At 47.6% G+C, this 21900-nt stretch overlaps 1 protein-coding gene across 4 annotated transcripts in view; it reads right to left on the bottom strand.

Annotated features, from left to right (window-relative positions):
* Positions 1–21900, bottom strand: part of lrriq1 (leucine-rich repeats and IQ motif containing 1) — a 281000-nt gene that overhangs the window by 95150 nt on the left and 163950 nt on the right. For all 4 annotated transcript variants that reach the window (XM_038780687.1, XM_038780683.1, XM_038780684.1 and 1 more), the window contains exon 15: positions 12349–12528. In XM_038780687.1, the coding sequence (XP_038636615.1) occupies positions 12349–12528 (180 nt within the window). The remainder of the gene's footprint in view (positions 1–12348; positions 12529–21900) is intronic.

The following is a 21900-nucleotide window of genomic DNA, read 5'->3' as shown; positions in this document are numbered from 1 at the left end:
GTCCCACGGAATATCTATCACGAGACGATGATGGGCGAGGATGGTTTCATGTCCCCTCTGGAGCTGGACAGGGCCCATCGGAAACTTCAGCAGAAGCTTTGGCCGAACGACACACATCGAGTGATAATTATTCGATTCCACTTTAGGGAGAAGGAGAGGGTCTTGAAGTGGGCCAAAAAACCTTGCGACTCAAAGTGGGAAGGAAAGCGTGTGAGTATTAACCAGGACGTGGGGGCTGAGCTGGCGAGGAAGCGGGTGGCTTTTAATAAGATTAAGGCCGTTCTGTATAAGAAAGGAGTTTGGTTCAAGGTGGTGCACCTGGCAAGATTGCGGGTCACATATGATGCAGATGAATACTTATTTGACAAACCGGAGGACGGGCATCTTCAATAAAAAGATTTTCCTATTTTCTACGATTCTATGTGTTTCACTGGGTCTTTGATGGAAGGGCCTGAGGTCGGCAATTTTGGTTCATTACTCTTATTGGTCACCAGGATTGCAGTAGATCCTAATGGTAGGTACACGGTGGTCAGTGCGTCTCTGGCGGGTACATTGGTCAATGTATATTGCTCCCAACTTGGATGGTTTAGTTTTTATTAAGTTGGTTTCCATTGCTGATCTAGATATGCACCAGTTGGTTCTGGGAAGGGAATTTAATTGTTTAATTATTGTTGACCTATATCGTTGGCTCTAACAGGAGTGGTGAAGGCACTTCTGGCCTTTATCGAGTAGATGTGGGGGGGAGCAAATCCGTGGAAATTTCTGCATCCAAGTGATGAGGAGTTTAAGTTCTTGTCCCACATGCATAAGGTCAATTCTAGGATTAATTTATTCCTACTGGGTAGATGCTTGCACCCGTGGATTAAAAGGGAAGAATATTCGGCAATGGTAATCTCTGATAATGCTCCACACTTTGTGGACTTGGTGCTGGAGATGGATCCCATTCAATACTTGCCATGGAGGTTACATGTAGCATTACTAGCGGAGAGGGGGTTTTGGGAGCACCTGTATGCGACCATTGAGGAACATATTAGGTTTAATAAAAACAATTTGGTCTCTTTGGAGATTTACCAGGATGTTGCCTGGAATGGAGAGTAGGTCTTACGAGGAAAGGTTGAGGGTGCTAGGACTTTTCTCATTAGAACGGAGAAGGATGACGGGCGGCTTGATAGAGGTTTATAAGATGATATGGGGAATAGATAGAGTAGACAGTCAGAGACTTTTTCCCCGGGTGCAACAAACCATTGCAAGGGGACATAAATTCAAGGTAAATGGTTAAAGATATAGGGGGGATGTCAGAGGTAGGTTCTTTAGCCAGAGAGTAGTGGGGGCATGGAATGCACTGCTTGTGGAAGTAGTTGAGTCGGAAACGTTAGGGACCTCAAGCGGCTATTGGATAGGTACGTGGATTAGGGTAGAATAATGGAGTGTAGATTAATTTGTTCTTAAGGGCAGAACGGTAGCATTGTGGATAGCACAATTCCTTCACAGCTCCAGGTCCCAGGTTCGATTCCGGCTTGGGTGACTGTCTGTGTGGCGTCTGCATATCCTCCCCGTGTGTGCTTGGGTTTCCTCCGGGTGCTGCGGTTTCCTCCCACAGTCCAAAGATGTGCAGGTTGGGTGGATTGACCATGATAAATTGCCCTTAGTGTCCAAAATTCTATGATAATCTATGATTAATCAAGGACAAAAGTTCGGCACAACATCGTGGGCCGAAGGGCCTGTTCTGTGCTGTATTTCTCTATGTTCTATGTTCTCTCCTTCCACACAGTGGGAGGCCCTTAAGCTGGTTGTAAGAGGCGAGGTAATGCCCTATAAGGTACATTTAGATAGGACCGTGAGGGGGGTAACGGTAGCAGTTGGTGATGCGATTTTGGAGACGGTTCACTACTTTTCTGAGGACTCTACTCACGAATTGCTAGCAACTAAGAAGCAGCTGCAAATGCAGTTTGATCTGGTGTCCACGGGGAAGGCGGTGGGCAATGCGGCACTCGAGGGGAGTGGTTTATGAGTATTGGAAGAAGGCAGGCCGTCTTTTGGCAAACCAGCTGAGGCGGCAGGCAGTTTTACGGGAGATTATACAAATCAGGGACCAGCTGGCAGCTTGGCCTCCACCCCGAGGGAGGTCAATATAGCTTTTGAGTTTTTTTTATAGGGATCTCTATCGTTCAGAGCCGCCAGGGAGTGAGGTGGATATGTCGGAGTTCCTAGATGCATTGTCCTTCCCCGTGGTGGAGAGAAGGGAGAGCTGGAGGCTCCATTAAGCTCTGAGGATATACTGAAGGGCACTGGGTTGATAAACACAGGTAAGGCTCTGGTCCGGATGGGTTTCCTAATGAATTTTATAACAAGTTTGTGGGCCAGTTGGTGCCACTGATAGTAGATTTGTAAGGCCCTATTTGCAGCAATCGTTTGTTTGTGCTGTCGGGGCTGGGTGCACCTTCAATTTGCGGTGAGGATGTGGCCTTGAGTATTTTGGGGATCTGTTCAGGGAGGGACGGTTTGCTAGTTTGCAGGAGCTTTCGGCAAAATTTCATGTGTCGGGACTCAGTTGTTCCGCTATTTCCAGTTACGTGATTTTGTCCGGAGGACCTGACCCTGAGGCCACAATGTGTTAAACAGCTGGCATGTAATGCAGAACAAACCAGCAGCGCGGGTTCAATTCCCGTACCAGCCTCCCCGAACAGGCGCCGGATGGTGGTGACTCGGGGCTTTTCACAGTAACTTCACTGAAGCCTACTTGTGACAATAAGCGATTATTATTATTATGGGGAGAGACCTATTGCTGGCGGAGTCTTGGAGGGAGATGGGGGGGCGGGTGTGGGGCATTCCAAATATTTATTGGCAGATTATGTCAGTGGAAGTTGTCTCGCTGAACCAGGTGAGGGCGAAGTGGGAGGGGGAGCTGGGACCTATTTTGGATGAGGACATTTGGGTTGAAGCCCTTCCTAGGGTGAACTCCACATCCCCCTGCAAGTGGCTCAGCCTGATTCAGCTTAAGGGGGTACATAGGGCTCATCTAACTAAGGCTAGGATGCGTGTGTTCTTCACGGGAGTGGAGGACATGTGAGTGGTGCTAACCACTTCATCTTTTTCGGGGCGCCAGCAACCCTAGGGCCGGCGCTGCTGGCGATAGCAGAGAATCCTGCTGCCTGGGTATCTGGTTGGGCTTGGTAAAGTTCAAAATTTATATAGTTGGCTGCCCGGGCAAACAGGGTATCCATAACTTCATGGATGCACTTTTGGGCTGCTGGCTGGAATATGCCACATAAATCCCCACTCGAGCCCTGGAATGATCCTGAGGCATAAAGGGTCAGGGCTGTGATAAACTTTGCGGCCACCAGGAGCAGGCATCATCCTTCTCCACATGGTGCCCATTGCGCCAGGACATGTCACAGATGCCGCACAGTCTCCTTGTTGAGGCGGAAACCTCCTGTGGAACATGTCTGACATATTTTTCAGGATGGCAGCCGGTGACTAGTGGTGTGCCTCAGGGGTCGGTGCTGAGACCACAACGTTTCGCAATATATATTAATGATCTAAAAGAGGGAACTGAAGGCACTGTTGCTAAGTTTGCAGATGACACAAGATCTGTAGAGGGACAGGTAGTATTGAGGAAGCAGACGGGCTGCAGGACTTGGACAGGCTAGGAAAGTGGGCAATTAAGTGGCAAATGAAATACAATGTGGAAAAGTGTGGGGTTATGCACTTTGGAAGGAGAAATGGAGCATCGACTATTTTCTAAGTGAGGAGATGCTTAGGAAATCAGAAGCACAAAGGGGCTTGGGAGTCCTCGTTTACGATTCTCTTAAGGTTAACGTGCAGGTTCAGTCGGCAGTTAGGAACGAAAATGCAATGTTAGCATTCATGTTGAGAGGGCTAGAATACAAGACCATGGATGTACTTCTAAGGCTATATAAGGCTCTGGTCAGATCCCATTTGAAGTACTGTGAGCAGTTTTGGGCCCCGTATCTAAGGAAGGATGTGCTGGCCTTGGAAAGGGTCCAGAGGAGGTTTACAAGACTGATCCCTGGAATGAAGAGCTTGTCATTGAGGAATGGTTGAGGACACTGGCTCTGTACTCGTTGGAGTTTAGAGGTTGAGGGGAGATCTTATTGAAACACAGGATACTTCGAGGCCTGGATAGAGTGGACGTGGAGAGGATGTTTCCACTTGTAGGAAAAATTAGAAGCAGAGGACACAATCTCAAACTGAACAGAGATGAGGAAGAATTTCTTCAGGCAGAGGGTGGTGAATCTGTGGAACTCCTAGCCGCAGAAAGCTGTGGAAGCCCAATTAACGAGTGTCTTTAAGATAGAGATAGATTGATTTGTGATTAATAAAGGGATCAGGGGTTATGGGGAGAAGGCAGGAGAATGGGGATAAGAAAAATATCAGCCAGGATTGAATGGCAGAGCAGACTCGATGGTCCGAGTGGCCTAATTCTGCTCCTATGTCTTATGGTCTTATCTGTTCGAAAGACCAACGACGCCTGTACTCCTTGGGCCGTCACCGTCCTCCGCCTCTGGGTCCTACCCTGGCCTGATGGACGGCTGGGTCGTCAGGGTGTGGGATAGGCCCCTGCACAATGGCCGCCGCCCCGAGTCTCTGTTGATGCTATTGTCCCTGCTTTCTCTGGCATCTGGCCGCCTGCACTGCCAACGCTACCACAAGGGCGACTTCTGCAGGGTCCACAATATCATCCATCAGGCGATATTGGTAAGGAATTGGAGAGAGTGAGAGACCGAGAATTAGTTATGGCTTGCACCTCGGACCTGTGGGTTCCCCATGCCTCTCCATCCTCACATCGGTTGCCATCCCTCAGGGTGTCATCTAACACTCCTTGCATGCACAGCCCCGGCTGCAGCAGGGCCCCTGGGCACTGGACCCAGACGCTGTACCACAGGCACCCGCTGGTTCCCTCCTGGGTCCACAAACACACCCTCTGGTCATGGGGATGTCCCCAGTGCTGTGGTCCAACTCCTGGGTGTTTGAATATTAGATGTTTCCTCTGTGGTATGGATGCCTTTGGAGTTCAGGCAGTGTCTAGACCTCACAGTCTGAATGGGATGAAAGGCAGTAATACGTGCGACATGGCACGCCTACCTATGGGATTCCACTTGGGAGCTATGAAGTGCTCACATTATTAGAATTGCCAATTCCCTGTTAGCAATAGCCTTCAGCTGTGCAGCCAGCTCCCGTCATGGTCAGCGGTGTTTAAAGTGACCTTCAGCATATTACCATGGACGGGGCTCTGTTCTGGGGGTGTTCGGTGGGATGGACAGGCAGCAGCTGGAGTTATGGGACGCGTGGGTATTGGACCACTCGCCCCTTAGCAAAGGAGCTAACCCCACTGATGTTAGCCGACCCCACCCCTCCCCCCAACTGGGCACCGAGTCCCTCCCCGGGCTCCCTCACCCATCCTGAGCACTGGGGCTCATGCTAACTGGTCAATTACCAAAATGGCTACTCACTTCCTCTAGTCCAAAGCAGCCAGTTTTCTAATTTCACAATTTTAAATAGGTGTACTGAACGGTGATGCAGTACTGCTTGCTGGAGAGCTGGTTAGATCATGGGAAACTGGTAGATGGGGGATCCTTCCCGTTAATGGAATGGAAATTGGCCGTAATTAGTGATTACTGGTTTCTTGCCATGCTGTGGCAGGATCTGGTTTTTGCCAACGGGAACCGATCGGCGCCCGGCATGGTTCCCGATTTCAGCCTCTCCTGCGATCTAACCGGTTTGAGTGGATTTTTACCCATTGCAATGTGGCCGTTAGATCGCGCCCATGATGTCAAAGATCCAACAAATAGACCTTATACATTGTGGAATGCATTTTTTGCAGCTGCCATCCACATCAGTCTTTTCTTTTTTTTTAAAATAATTTTTATTCAAATTTTTCAACAACAGATTTTCTCCCAACAATAAAGTAAACAAGGTGTAGAAATAAACAGAAAGAAGGACCCCCCCCAATACAAAGCAATAAATTAATAACAATACAAAAAAGAAGAAAATAGCAAACACACCGTCGCAAAAACAAACCCCCTTGACAGCCCCCAACCCCCCCCAGCTTCCCCCCCCCCCCTCCCCCCCCACCCCCCCCCCCCACGTTGCAGCTGAGATTGATCATCCTCTAATCCTCTGCCAGAAAATCGAGAAAGGGCTGCCACCCCTGGAAGAACCCTTGTACCGACCCCCTCAGGGCAAACTTGACCTTCTCCAGCCTGATGAACCTGGCCATGTCATTAATCCAGGCCTCCAGGCTCGGGGGCTTCGCGTCCCTCCACTGTAAGAGAATCCTACACCGGGCTACTAGAGACGCAAAGGCCAGGGTACCGGCCTCTCTCGCCTCCTGCACTCCCGGCTCCGATGCTACCCCAAAGCCCCCAGCCTGGCTCCACCCTGGAACCGACCACCTTGGACAAAGTCCCCGCCACCCCCTTCCAAAACCCCTCCAACGCCGGACACGCCCAGAACATGTGGGTATGGTTCGCTGGGCCTCCCGAACACCTCTCACACCTGTCCTCCCCCCCAAAGAACCGGTTCATCCTGGCCCTCGTCATGTGCACCCTATGCAGCACCTTCAGCTGAATTAAGCTGAGCCGTGCACAAGAAGCGGACGAGTTCACCCTCCCCAGGGCGTCCGCCCACGTCCCATAGTTGATCTCCTCCCCGAGCTCCTCCTCCCACTTTGTTTTTAGCTCTTCCACCGAGGCCTCCTCCTCCTCCTACATCACCTGAGAAATTGCCGAGATCCTACCCTCACCGACCCACGTCCCCGTGAACACCCTGTCCTACACCCTCCTAGGCGGCAGTAGCGGAAACTCCGCCACCTGCCGCTTGACAAACGCCCTAATCTGCATATACCTGAAAGCATTCCCAGGGGGGAAGGCCCCACTTCCCCTCCAACTCCTCTAAAGTCGCAAACTTCCCATCGAGGAAAAGGTCCCCAATCCGCCTGATGCCTGCCCTATGCCAACTCAAAAACCCACCATCTATTCTCCCTGGTGCAAACCAGTGATTGCCCCGTAACGGGGCCCTCACTGAGGCCTTCACTTCCCCCCTATGCCACCTTCACTACCCCCAAATTTTGAGGGAAGCCACCACTACCGGACTCGTAGAGTACCTTGCCGGGGGTAGTGGGAGCGGGGCCGTCACTAATGCCTCCAAACTCATACCGACACAGGACGCCACCTCCAACCTCTTCCATGCGGCACCCTCCCCCTCCATCACCCACCTACGAATCATTGCCACGTTCGCAGCCCAGTAATACCCACACAAGTTGGAAACGTCAGGCGGCCTACCTCCCTGCCTTGCTCCAGGAAAACCCTCCTCACTCTCAGGGTCTTCCGCGCCCACACGAACCTCAGAATACTCTTATTAACCCTCTTAAAAAAGGCCTTCGGAATCAATATGGGGAGGCACTGGAAAAGAAACAAAAACCTTGGGAGCACCGTCATCTTAACTGACTGGACCCTACCCGCCAAAGAAAGTGGCAGCGCATCCCACCTCCTGAACTCCTCCTCCATCTGTTCCACCAGCCTTGAAAAGTTTAGCCTATGCAGGGCCCCCCAGCTCCTAGCTATCTGAAGATAACTAAAGCTCCTCTCCGCCCTCTTCAACGGGAGCTCTCCTATCTCCCTCTCCTAGTCCCCCAGGTGGAGCACAAACAGCTCACTCTTTCCCACGTTGAGCTTATAGCCTGAAAAATCCCCAATCTCCCCAAGTATCTTCAACACCTCTGGCATCCCCCCCGCCAGATCCGCAATGTACAACAGCAAATTATCTGCGTACAGCGACAACCGGTGCTCCCCCTCCCCCCGCACAATCCCCCTCCAGTTCTTCGAATCCCTCAGCGCCATGGCCAGGGGCTCAATCGCTAACGCGAAGAGCAGGGGAGACAAGGGGCACCCCTGCCTCGTCCCCCAGGACAGCCGAAAGTCCTCCAACCTCCTCCCATTCGTCACCACACTCGCTACCGGGGAGCTATACAGCAGCCTCACCCAGCTAATGAATCCCTCACCAAACCCAATCTTCCTCAGCACTTTCCACAGGTAGCTCCACTCCACCCTGTCAAAAGCTTTCTCCGCATCCATCGATACTACTATTTCTGCCTCCCCATCCGCCGACGCCATCATCATAACATTAAGAAACCGCCATACATTGACATTCAACAGCCTCCTCTTCACAAACCCCGTTTGATCCTCATGGATAACCATCGGGGCCACATCTTCCACCCTCCTGGACAGTATCTTAGCCAACAACTTTGCGTCCACGTTGAGGAGCGGAATTGGCCTGTAAGACCCACACTGGAGGGGGTCCTTATCCCGCTTCAGGATCAGTGAGATTATTGCTCTAGACATCGTCGGGGCCAGAGACCCCCCTCCCTCGCCTCATTCAGGGTCTTCACTAGCAACGGGCCCAGCAGATCTGAAAACGTCTTCTAAAACTCCACCGGGAGCCCGTCAGGCCCCGGTGCTTTCCCTGTCTGCATGCTCTCCAACGCCTCCATCAGCTCCTCCAACTCGATTGGGGCCCTCAGACCCTTCACCCGCTCATCCTCTACTCTTGGGAACTCGAGCTTATCCAGAAAGGTCCATCCCGCCCACCTCCCTAGGTGGCACCACCCGGTACAGTCCCTCGTAAAAGGATCTGAACATCCCATTAATGTCCCTGCCACTCCGCACCAAGTTCCCTCCTGCATCTGTGACTCCCCCTATCTCTCTCGCTGCCTCCCGCTTCCTGAGCTGGTGGGCCAGCATCCGACTTGCCTTCTCCCCGTACTCATATACCGCCCCCTGCGCCCTCCTCCACTGCGCCTCCGCCTTCCGGGTAGTCAGTATATCGAACCCTGCTTGGAGACTGCGACGCTTCCTCAAAAGCCCCTCCTCCGGGGCATCCACATACCTCCTGTCCACCCTTACCATTTCTTCCACCAACCTCTCCCTCTCAACCCTCTCCCCCTTCTCCCTGTGCGCCCGAATGGATATCAGCTCCCCTCTAACCACCGCCTTCAGCGCTTCCCAAACCACTCCAACTTGCACCTCCCCATTATCATTAGCTTCCAAATACCCGTATATACCCCTACGGACCCACCCACATACTTCCTCCTCTGCCAGAAGCCCCACATCTAACCTCTACAGCGGGCGCTGATCCTTCCCCTCCCCCAGCTCCAGGTCAGATATGACTATCGCCGAATACTCCGCCCCCACCACTCTCGGGATTAGCGCTCTGCTGAGAACAAAAAAGTCAATCCGGGAATAAGCCTTGTGGACATGGGAGAAAAAGGAGAACTCCCTACCTCCCGGCCTCAAAATCCTCCAAGGGTCTACCCCTCCCATCTGATCCATGAACCCCCTGAGCCCCGAGGCCGCCGCCGGCCTCTTGCCCGTCCTAGACTTCGAACGATCCAGAGCTGGATCCAACACAGTATTAAAGTCCCCTCCCAAGATCAAGCCCCCCGTCTCCAGGTCCAGGATCCAGCTCAACATTCGCCACATGAAGCCCGCATCGTCCCAGTTGGGGCCGTACACATTAACCAGAACCACCCGCTCCCCTTGAAGCCTACCACTCACCATCTACCTCCACTGTCTGCCACCACACGCGACGCAACAAACGACAAGCTCTTGCCAACTAAAATCGCCACCCTCGATTCTTTGCATCCAGCCCCGAGTGAAACACCTGCCCAACCCAGCCTTTTCCCAGCCTCACCTGATCTGGCTAAGGTGCGTCACCTGGAGCATAGCCACATCCGCTCCCAGCCCCTTCAGGTGCGCCAAGACCCGGGACCGCTTCACCGGTCCATTCAGCCCCCTCACGTTCCATGTGACCAGCCGAATCTGGGGGGTCTTCCCCCTCCCTCTGCGCACGTCAGCCATAGCTCTCCCTCGGCTCACCACGTGCCCGCATGATGGAACCATCAATTCACCAGACATGTGTTTCCGATGTGAATCTAGGCTTTAATCGACTTACTTCAGAGCTAGCCTGTTACCTGTCGATGAACTCGTAGTGACCCAGGCTGACTCTGGACACGGGTACTTATACAGCTGCACTAGGGGCAGGAGTCGTGGGCGGAACCAAGGGTGGAGCCCAGTGCAAGTGCCTAAGTGCTCCCAGCGCTACTCCCCCTAGTTGTAGGACTGCGCTACTGCGCTTACAAGTGTGAATTAATATATGTATTAACATATATTACATTCACCACACGACAGAACCCCCCAGGCCCGTTCCCCACCCAACCTCCCCCTTGACCAGCAGTTCCCCTCCGGCCCCTGCAGCAGCAACCCAGCGCCTCGTGCGACTCCACCTTCACTGCCAGGCCCAGGAGTTCGTCCTCGCTCTCCGAGGCCTTTTGCCGTAGCCCTCGGACCTCCGCACCCTGAGCCGTCTGAGTCGCCATGAGCTTGTCTAGCGAGGCCTTAAACGGTTCCAGGATCTCAGCCTTCAGCTCTCTGAAGCAGCGCTGGAGCAGCTCCTGCTGCTCCTGCTCCCACGCTGCCGGTTCCCCACCCGCCGCCATCTTGTTTTTCCTGCCTCTTTCTCTGCACCTGCACCTTTCTCTGCTCCAAAGCCGATTTTTTGACCGCTCCGCTCCTGGTCCAGTCCATCCACCGGCAGATAAGCGCAGTGGATGTGTTCCCACCCGGGGAAAAGTCCAACCAGCACTGCTGCGGGCCCTTAAAAGAGCCGAAAAGACCAAAAATAGCGGGAGCTACCGAACGTGCGGCTTAGCTCCGCATCACCGCAACCGAAAGTCGATATCAGTCTTTTCTAAACAGAATGTATTTTGTTTATGGTTTTGATTTCGATCAGTAAATTTATCCCTGGAATCTCCATGTTGCCATAGAAGGATATTAATTCATTTAAATAACTCCAAGCACTCAGGCAATTGGACTTGATGTACTGTGGCAGAAACAAATTCAGTTTTACTGACCTTGTCGCCTAACATCATGACTGAAGGGGGAGATTGAATGGCAGATTATCATTTCTGCTAACTTGCTCCTTCCATGTTCTTGCTGTCTTGTTGGTGATTAGAGACTGGAAAAAACAATATTGCTAGCTCACTGCTACCACCTAGCCGTAAACTCCTGTCACTACTGGTGATTAAGTTCGATCTCAACTGTTGCCTGACAGAATTGCACTTGCAATGTTTGAGTCACCTTTAATCACAGGCAAATTAGTACAAATGTTGCGATGCCACTTATTAAACCATGAACACAGGCAATTTAGGAAATTATACAGAGTCAATACTTTGAGTCCGAAGCACTGTTTGAATGTTTACAGAATGGAAAGAGTTCTCAACTGAATTGGCTTAGCAGAAAACTTAAATGAGAAAGGGTAAAATAGTCACTGGGTGCTCAGTGAAAATTCATGCAGAAATATTTATAAAGCATAAATTGCTCCTTCAACTCAAATAATGTACTTGATGCAGTACTGCTTTAGCTATCCATCACCAGATCTACCTGGGCCAAACCGAGCTCAGTCAAACCTCACTTGCCTCAGCCCAAATCGCATACAAATTCAGGATCACCATGCAGAAAAAATATAACCCTGGATAATTTTTCTCCACCGTGACTGATCTTCTTAAATGCCTTTTCCCTTCATCCCGATCAACTTCACCTTCAACAAGTGTGAGATCTCAGACTTCATTATCACTAACGTTGATGACACTCCATTTGGCTGCCTCTGTCACATACCCCTTTTCTCTTTGCCTATTAAGTTAGACCTTTCAAAAGGCGATACCTCAGCCTTTATAAAACATCAACCTCAAACTTCCTTTCCTCTCTAAAGTTCTTCAACATGTCATATTCTGTCAAATGCAAGACCAGCTTTCCCACAGTTCCATGTTTATAAATTCCCTCTATAATCCTCGGTCTCTCTCATGTTAAAGGGTACCCACCTTTTTGATCAAGCTTTTAGTTACTCCTCCCTAACATCTCTTCTTGGCTCAGCATGCATTTTTGCTTATTCATTGATTCAGTGAAGCACCCAGAGACATTTTATACATTAAAAGTTAGATAATAAGTTATCAAGTTGTGATAAATCATTTTTATTAATTTGTTTACATACTCTGATATAATGTAATTGAAGGATGGTAGAAAACCCAATAAACCAACATGACATTTTTACCAAATATTGAATTTCATTCCACCCACACACTCGCCTCAGTGGATACTTCAAATCAAGTGTTGATATATTAAAATGGAAAATACTTATACTAAATTGTCCTGTTTCCTGTTCTGTGCAATTCTTTAATCAAACCAATGTATGTGTCAAAAAACTATGTGCTTAAATGAAGCATGGCTTCATGTTACAGTCAAAAAGGGATGAAATGTGAAAATAGAGACTTACTCTAGTTCAGTTTCATGTCTCCTGAGTAATAACTCAAAGTTTTGAAGCTGGGCCTGACACAGTGCCAGGAAACTCCCTGGTGAAAGTCCTCTATGTCTTTCTGCATAAAGATCATCACTGGAACAAATCCTCTCACCATCCACTATCTTCAAGCTTGGCAACATTTTCAGGATTGAACATCTGAAAGAAACAACACCCAAAATTGTCAAAAAAGATTACCACTTTATTTTAATGTACAATACTTGGGGCAGCATGGTAGCATAGTGGTTAGCATCAATGCTTCACAGCTCCAGGGTCCCAGGTTTGATTCCCGGCTGGGCCACTGTCTGTGCGGAGTCTGCACGTCCTCCCCGTGTGTGCGTGGGTTTCCTCCGGGTGCTCCGGTTTCCTCCCACAGTCCAAAGATGTGCGGGGTTAGGTGGATTGGCCATGCTAAATTGCCCTTAGTGTCCTAAAAAGTAAGGTTAAGGGGGAGTTGTTGGGTTACGGGTATAGGGTAGACACGTGAGTTTGAGTAGGGTGATCATTGCTCGGCACAACATCGAGGGCCGAAGGGCCTGTTCTGTGCTGTACTGTTCTAAATACAAATATTTGTATCAGATTTATTTCTTAACAACATTTTTTCTTATATAAAGTATGAGATTACAGCACAATAAGATCATCATTAATCAAAACATAAGGCAATCCTTAAAAGGTTATTCCATTAAGTAAATTAGTGGCTGACAAAAGCAAGTACGTAAAAGTGAGAAAAAATATTAATTTATCCTCTTTCTTTCAGAGTATTAATTATACTTTTTGAAAGAAACACAACATGCAATATTTTCTCGTGTAATATTTAATCTTCCCCTTTTATAGTAGATGTTCAGAAAGAATTATCTGAAATTAAAATGTAGTTATATTATAATGATAACATTTAATGGAGAATGGTTATCTGTAAATGTAAATTTTACATATGTTCTCTCCTAATATTTCCTTTGGCAACATCCACTTTCAGTCTTACAACTCTATTTAAACAAATGTGTACTGCTATTGTTATTACCTTGTTAATACTTTTTTGTTTGCAGCATTATTGGTCCAGGTTCCATTGTCAGCTGCAAAGTGACAAAAACTACCCAATAAAAACCTAATGGCACGGTGTCACTGTGGTTAGAACTGCTGCCTCACAGCTCCAGGATCCCGGGTTCAATTCCGGCCTCGGTTGACTGTCAATGTGTCTGCATGGGTTTCCGCCGGGTGCTCCGGTTTCCTCCCACAGTCCAAAGATGTGCAGGTTAGGTGGATTGGTCATGATAAATTGCCCCTTGGTGTCCAAAAAGGTTAGGTGAGGTTAATGGGTTACAGGGATAGGGCGTGGGCTTAAGTGGGGTGCTCTTTCCAGGGGCCAGTGCAGACTCGATGGGTCGAATGGACTCTTTCTGCACTATACATTCTACGATTGTAAGATTCTTTGATGTTTGTAAGAGTGCTGTTACGTGATTTCAAGTGCCTCTCTGACAAGCTGTGCCAATGCTGGGTGCAGGTGGAAATACTAGTGGGGAGGGCTGAGATGGAAGTAGGACTAGGAGGGGGCAGTGTGTGGAACACAAGAGGGAAGGTGGGAAATGGATGCAGGACTGACAGTGTGGATGTAGAACATGAAAGCAACGGGGAGGCATGGGGGCAGGATTTGTGGAATAATGTAGAACATGAGAGGGGAGGCAGGGCTGAGGAAGTGTAAAATGAGAATAGAATGGTCTTACAGAGGCAAGACTAGCGGTGGTCAAGGAACAGAATGCAGTCATAAAAGAGTGTTCAGATTGTCCAAGGAAGAGACCATCCTAGGACAGAGGCCACATTGTTGGGGAATATTCAAGAGACTCTACTGGGGCTGTACAGGCCATGATGGAGCGTTCTGGCACATGTCTTGTTCTCGTGTTGGACAGGGAAAGGCCTCTCTGGGCAGAGATGGTACTGCACAGCGTGGTCTACAGGGCACGGTTATTCACCTAAGGAACTGGTCCTGGGGATGGGGTCTTGAGTCATGATATTCTAAGACAGATTACTAAGACATAGTAATGTTAAAGGGAGGCATCTGGATCCTGTAAGTCAGTAGCCAAAAAGTCATGGGGGGTATTGGATGGTCTCATGGAGGGAGGGCACTCCCTGAAAGTAAGGGTGTAGGCGGAAACATCACTATTAAAGGGTTTGGGGGTGGCGGGGTGGGAGAACAAGAATATCTACATGAACAATAATGGGATCAAGGGTAATAGGAGGAGGCAGGGCAGCACGGTGGCGCAGTGGGTTAGCACTGTGGCCTCACGGCACCGAGGTCCCAGGTTCGATCCCAGCTCTGGGTCACTGTCTGTGTGGAGTTTGCACATTCTCCCCGTGTCTGCGTGGGTTTCACCCCCACAACCCAAAGATCTGCAGGCTAGGTGGATTGGCCACACTAAATTGCCCCTTAATTGGAAAAAATGAATTGGGTACTCTAAATGTATTTAAAAAAAAGAATAGGAGGAGGCTGGATAGTGACAAAAGAGGAATCAGGAGGCATCAAGTATGGAGGTGGATGGGACAAACTTGGTGGATGGTAGGGGCAAGCTGGCCCTGGATGAAAGTCAGCAGCACCATTTTTGATCTTCCACAGGAATGATGCAGTTCAAAAAAGATAGAAAAAATTGATCATGGAGTTGTCTCTGAGTATGTGGGAGGAGTTCTGCACCAAGGTTTTTGGCCAATTCAACATAGGAACCCAGGAAGAGGAGCAGGCCATTCAGCCCCTCGAGCTTGTCGTGCTGTTCAATGAGATCATGGCTGATCTGTGGCTTAACTCCATGTATCTGTCTTTGTTCCATATCCCTTAATGTCGTTGCTTAACAAAAAATCATATTTAAAACTTACATTTCCAGCTTCAACTGCTGTTTGTGGGAGAGAGTTCCAAACCTCTACCACCCATTGTGAAGAAGTGCTTCCTAACATCTCTCCTGGATGGTCTGGCCCTAATTTTTGGACTATGCCCTCTAGTGTTAAAATCTCCAACTAGTGGAAATAGTTTATCTACCCTGACCTTTCTTGTTATGAGCTTGAAGACGTCGATCTGTTAACCTTCAAAATTCTAGCGAAATAGGGCTAATTTGTGTAATTGTTCCTTGTAACCTAACCCCTGTATTCCAAGTGTCATTTTTTTAAACGTACGTTACACTCCCTCCAAGGTCAATATATCCTTTCTAAGGTATGGTAACCAGAACTGCTCACAGTACTCCAAGGGTTTTGTACAGCTGCTGTATAACTTGTGTATTTAAACTACAATTTAAAGGAGTTAAATATAAATAAATATAAAGGCTGGCATTCCATTAGCCTTTTTGATTTTCTGCACTTGTTCGTGGCATTTTAAAGATCTATGAGCTTGAACCCCTTTTGGACATGCACTGTACTTAATCTCTCCCCATTTAGAAAGTACCCTGCTTTCTCCATTTTTGGTCCAAAATGGATAACTTCACATTTGCTTGCATTGAATTCCATCTGTCACACTTTTGTCCATTTACCTGGTCTGTCAATAACGCCTTGCAATGTTATGCTAACATCTAGACTGTGTACAATGCCGAATAATTTTGTATCATCAGCAAATTTGGATTTATGACTTTATATGCTACCATATGTCTTTAATGAATGTGAATAATTGAGGCCCCAACACAGATCCCTGAGGTGCATCATTAGTCACATCCTGCCAATTAGATTTGTTGCCCAATTTCCCCATTCTGACACCCGCCACTCAACCAATTTCCTAACCATGTCAATAGTCTCTTATGTGGGACTTCATCAATGCCTTCTGGAAGTCCATATAAATAACATCCATAGACATTCCCCTATCCACTACCTTATTAACCTCTTCAAAGAATTCAGTGAGATTTGTTCGGCATGACCTTTCCTTCACGAATCCATGCTGGCTCTCCCTAATTGACCAAAATTTTGAGGTGTTCAGTTACTCTATCCCTGATTATAAACGCTAGCAATTTCCCCACCAGAGATGTTAGGCTAACTGAAATGAAATGAAATGAAAATCGCTTATTGTCACAAGTAGGCTTCAATGAAGTTACGGTGAAAAGCCCCTAGTCACCACATTCCGGCACCTGTCCGGGGAGGCTTGTACGGGAATCAAACCGTGCTGCTGGCCTGCTTGCTCTGCTTTAAAAGCCAGTGATTTAGCTCAGTGAGCTAAACCAGCCCCTGGTCTGTAATTCCCTGGTTTCCCCCTTTCACCTTTCTTAAAAGGTGGAGTGACATGTGCAATTTTCCAATTCAGAGGGACTATTCCTGAATCTAGGGTACTCTGAAAGATTATAGTTAGCGCTACTACAATGTGTTCCCTACTTCTTTTAACACCCTCAGATGAAACCGCTAGGTCCTGGGGATTTGTCACTCTTTAGTTCCATTAATTTCCGAGTTACTGGTGCATTAATTACATTAAGTTCCTGTCCTCTATCGACTAGTTTTTGGGGAGAATTCCGGAAATTTTTCCCCCTTTTTCAACTGTAAGTACTGAGGCAACGTAATTGTTCAACATGTCTGCTATTTCCCCATTATCAATGACAATATCTAAATTTTCAGCTTTTAGTGGGCCTACATTACTCTTGGCCACCCGCTTTCCCTTTATATAACTATAAAATTTCTTCTCATTGATTTGGATGTCCATTGCAAGTTTCCTTTCATAACCTCTTTTAGTAGCTCTTTTAAGCTGCTTTGTGATCTGTTGTTGGTTTTGTATCTATCCCATACTTGCAGTCATGACATATGTGAAAGGACTGTGTATCAACAGCTATTGTCAAAGCCACTGGAGGACAAACACCAGAAGCCCGACAATGAATTTGTGGACTTGGGTGTTGGACCCTAATTAAGATCCTTACTATGAATGTGCAGTCACATCTGAGCAGAAAGCTCAATCACCTGGATTGGATGGGCATGGTATGCCATGTGCAGTCTGAGAGCAGATCAAGGACTAGAGTTTGTACTCCTGCCTTGCGTATGGAGGGAGACCATTCAATGGGAACTACCATTGATTGTTAAATTGTAACTGTTCACTTTAGACAACACTGCCTTTTTGATGAGCGAAGGACAGTGCTACAGATGCCTTTACCTGTCCAGGGATCTGGTAGGTCACATTTGGCACTTCCTCTATGAGGAACACACACCACAAGGGCTTGGAAGAATCCAATGCTCTCAGGTTTGTTGCTGCACAGAACATTTATATTTACAAGAGTGCAGTTTAAATAGTGAATGAACAACTGTGCCACCACTGAATATTCAAAACGTCTTAATTTTCCTAACCCTATCGTTATGTCGAGGTGCTGTCCCGACATCCACAGAAGAGGTGGTCCAGCCTGTTGACTGCCATTCCCTATAGTCTGAGGTGGCTTTGACGGGTGTCCTCTGGTGGCCTAAGCTTAGAGGACACTGGACTTCTGAAGGTCACCTGCTCTGGAGCAAGTGCACCCTCCTCAGCCTGGCCTGTTGGAGTTGATTGGTTCATAGGCAGAGGGGAATTGGAGTGGCAGGATACCCCTAGAGTGACTGGGCTAGATGCCACTGGGGTGCCTGGCTAGCGCTCTTCCTCCACTTGGCTGCCAAATTCTTTAAGAAGTACCTGATTCCTTAAGAAGTGTCCAGGAGCAAGGTTCAAATGCCCTGTCTCTCTCTCTCTCTCTTGCTTTGCCCTGCTGGAATGCACCCATGGTTAGACTGATGGTGTGTAGGGTCCAAGTACAAATCCGCTGCTGAACCTGGGTCTCCAAGGTGGTCGCCACTGTATCCATGGAGCCTTCAGTGTGCTCGCATGCTGGAGCCACGATATCAGAATGTGGACAGACGTCTTCCAGTCTGGTGACAGACTGCGACAACTATTCCTGATGTTCCTCTGCCTGTCTTTGCATCTCCAACATTTCTCTTAGAGCCGATTCCAGAGGCTCATCATCGGACTTGGTCTCCAGTAGTCCTCCGAGTGTCAGAGGACACTCTGCCACTGATTCTGCCTTCTGTGGACAGGTGTCTGTCAATGAGGTGATTACCAGATTATGAACCTCAAGCCTACTCTAGAACTAGCACCCAATGAGATGCATATATCTGCGCTGGTGGAGGGTGAAGATTAATGCATTGGCATATCTTTATCAGATGGTTCCTCTGTATCCTCATCAGAGGTGGTCTGGGGTCTGGGGCTGAGGCACTTGCTGGAACTCTTGCTCTGCCTTTTGTTGCTGGCAGCTGGAATAGAGAAAAGAGATTATTAGTGATTGATTGGGCAGACTCCAGCTCTCGCAGTCTTTGTCCCAGTGTTGTTGATATTTACTGGATGGACGCACTGTGGCTGATCTGGGTAGGCCGATCTGACCTTCAACATAGGAATGATTCCTGTCCTCTCCAGCTAGTTCTGCAACTGCTCCTCGTGGGAAAACAGCATCATTAGCTCAAGGATCTGAACTCTGGACTTTGCTCTCCCTTCGATTATGGGAGATCTTGTCCTGCATAACAACAGATGAATTGATTGTGAACATTATAGATGAAAGAGCATTTTAGAAGCATGCATGCCCGCTGTGTATATTGAACCCTTTACAGTAAAGGGTTATGACGTAACTCCCGCAAGATCTTACATGAGCTGGTTAGCCTAAAGTGGCTGACAGACTTTCAATGCTAATGTCCCATCTGCTGGCCATGTGTGACATCCCTGTGGACTCTAATCCTTAAAGAGTATCTGGTGCATTTATGAGGGTGTGAGGTTGGAGTGAGTAGAAATTTCACTTATCCTGGTGGACGACATCAGATCATTCATTCTTTTCCTACATTGTAGAGAGGTCATGGACACTGACCTCCCTGGCGGCCTCCTGTCAGGCCAGTGTGGTGTGGTGAGAGGACCTCAGGCTCCCATTCGAGGAAGGAGGATCTCCCATCTTTCCGGGATGGCCTTGAGAAGAATCTACCAGGAAGGGTTCCTGAACCATGGGGCAGTAGGTTTTGTCCTTTATGGCACCGTGCTGAAGCAAAGCTGTACTACATACCTGGCTTGCATTGAGTGAATGTCTGTGCAGGCGCCATTTAAATATGTCGTCAGGACCTTCGACATTAATGGCAGGGTAGACAAATCCCTGCTGCCCTGTTATGAGATTCAACAAGCTCCTTGGTGATGCATAATTAACGTGCTGAAAAGTGCAAAATCAAGCGTATTGGGCAGAACGGTGGCTTCACAGAGGGTTCCAGGTTCGATTCCCGGCTAGGGTCACTGTCTGTGCGGAGTCTGCACGTTCTCCCAGCATCTGTGAGTGTTTCCTCTGGGTGCTCCGGTCATTCCTCAGAGGCCAGGATTTTATTCTGAGGAATCTTGGCAAGCAGAGCTCCTCGGTGTAGAAAATGGGGTTGTGTGTGGCCTCAGCTGCGTGTACCCCGCTGGGGCCCCTTATTTAACACAAGTGCCGTTTTATAGCCATGTGTTGCTCAGCGCTGCGAGTGCTGGGGAACATGCGGATAAACAAGCTTGCTATGGGACTTTGTTCTTGTTTAGTTGAATCCCACCCTATACAGGGGCTGTTTAGCACACTGGGCTAAATCACTGGCTTTGAAAGCAGACCAAGCAGGCCAGCAGCATGGTTCGATTCCCATAACAACCTCCCCGAACAGGTGCCGGAATGTGGCAATTAGGGGCTTTTCACAGTAACTTCATTTGAAGCCTACTCGTGACAATAAGCGATTTTCAATTCATTTTTTCATTTCATGTCTTTAAGTCAACATTAAAGCTTCAAATTGCTCCTTAATCTTTTAATGGAGTTTTTCTTTGTAAACAACTCAATGTAACAATGCAGTTAGAGGTATTCTGCCACTAGGTGGACATCTTGCACTTCTGCTACCATTGATAGCAACCTAAAATCAACCTTTAAACCTGCTAGTCTGGCTGTATTAAATCCTTTCCATTATGTTTTTGAGATTATGTGAAAGTTTTAAAAGTTTGTGCCATGTTTAAAAAAAGTTGCTGCAACTTTATTTATGATGCTGTATTTTTGTTGGAATAATATTTTTTTAAATTCTGCTGTCATCGGTCCTTCTTGCTCCAACCCAAGGGCGGCTTTGAAGTTTAATGATGCTGTCAGCTTTACTCCAGCTCTCCATAAATTATTTCTTTCAATTGCTTCTGCTTCCTCCAGCTCCGGTCAAGGTACCAATAAATTTTTCACTGGTTATGTCAGCCTCACTTCCTTTAGCCCCAGATCGGCTCTGTGTTCATATTTTAATGGCAGCAGTAGCTGTTGTCAGTTCCACTTGCTCCAGCCCTGATTCAAGTCTCAAGCTTTACAGCATCATCAATCCAATTCTCCACTTTCTTTTAAATTGCAATCTTCAGCCCTGTTTGCTCCAGCCTTGGTTTTAGTTATAATTTCCACAGCATTGTGAGCCCCATTGCAATTTTTGATTAAACGTTGGGTGTCTGTGTCAGCCCCTGTACCTCCGGTCCAACTCCAGCTCTAAATTTCTCCATAGCCCCATTGGTATCAGTTTCTCCAGCCCCAGTATAACTCTCAGTAATCGTTTATGTGGCTCTTGTTTCCCTAACACTTGTCTATCTTTGGGTAATTTTTTAAACAACTTTGTCAGTTTTCATTTCTGCTACTCGAGAGTAAATTTTTAAATGGCATTTTCACTTCATTTGCCTCCCACCCTAATCCACTTCAAAATTATTTCTTCAATGGTCTCAGTTGGTGGACAACTTTTAATTGGGTTTGGCTCCAAAAACTCTATGCGCATGTATATATTTTTTTTGATGGCCTCAGTTGACAGACACTTTTAAGATCAACACTGCCTCCACGCGGTGAGGGTCTCAACTTTTTTTAAAGTTATTGCAATGAGCAGAAAGTTTGTAATTTGACTTGCTTTCTCCAACGCTGATATATATTAAAATATTTGAGTTGATAACGCTGTCTTACCTCCTGTGCATTAAATTTAATGGGCAATGCGAAATGGCAATAACTCTTATTTGCTCTATAAGTCTAAAGCTGCTCCCCTCCACTGATTATAGTCATGAATATAATTAAAAGGCATTCTATTTCGTATGAACAACTATGAGCAAGGCCATGGGAGATTCTACTGGTATTTACTATTTTGTCAAATCAAGAGTAAAGACATATCTTTATATTATGAGGGTGTAATTGGTACGTGAGGGTGAAATTTATTTCTGAATTTTTGCAATATACTGACTTAATGTGGTAAAAAGAAATAGAAGGACTGTATTTAGCGGTTCGCGATGGATCAACAGTGCTCATTTCTGACCTTGGAGAAAGTTTCCCACAAAGTCTAGCAGACTCCATGGCATGGGCTTCCCCTTTCCCAATATCATTTTGTTTCTGATGGTATGTCATTGGCCATGTGTCCAAAAGCAGTGATATCAGGGTCAGCAGCAAAAGATTTTGATGCATTCTCACAGCCATCAAACCAAAAAGCAATGAATCCTTTAACTTTTACATTTTTACATACATTATTGGAATATACATATGACTCTAAGGCAGAAGATAAAATATAAACTTAAAGTAAGTGAATTTT

The sequence above is a fragment of the Scyliorhinus canicula genome, chromosome 20, assembly GCF_902713615.1.
Source record: "Scyliorhinus canicula chromosome 20, sScyCan1.1, whole genome shotgun sequence".
Taxonomy (NCBI): domain Eukaryota; kingdom Metazoa; phylum Chordata; class Chondrichthyes; order Carcharhiniformes; family Scyliorhinidae; genus Scyliorhinus; species Scyliorhinus canicula.
The sequence above is the reverse complement of the archived record's forward strand: the minus strand, read 5'-3'. Positions and strand labels throughout refer to the sequence as shown.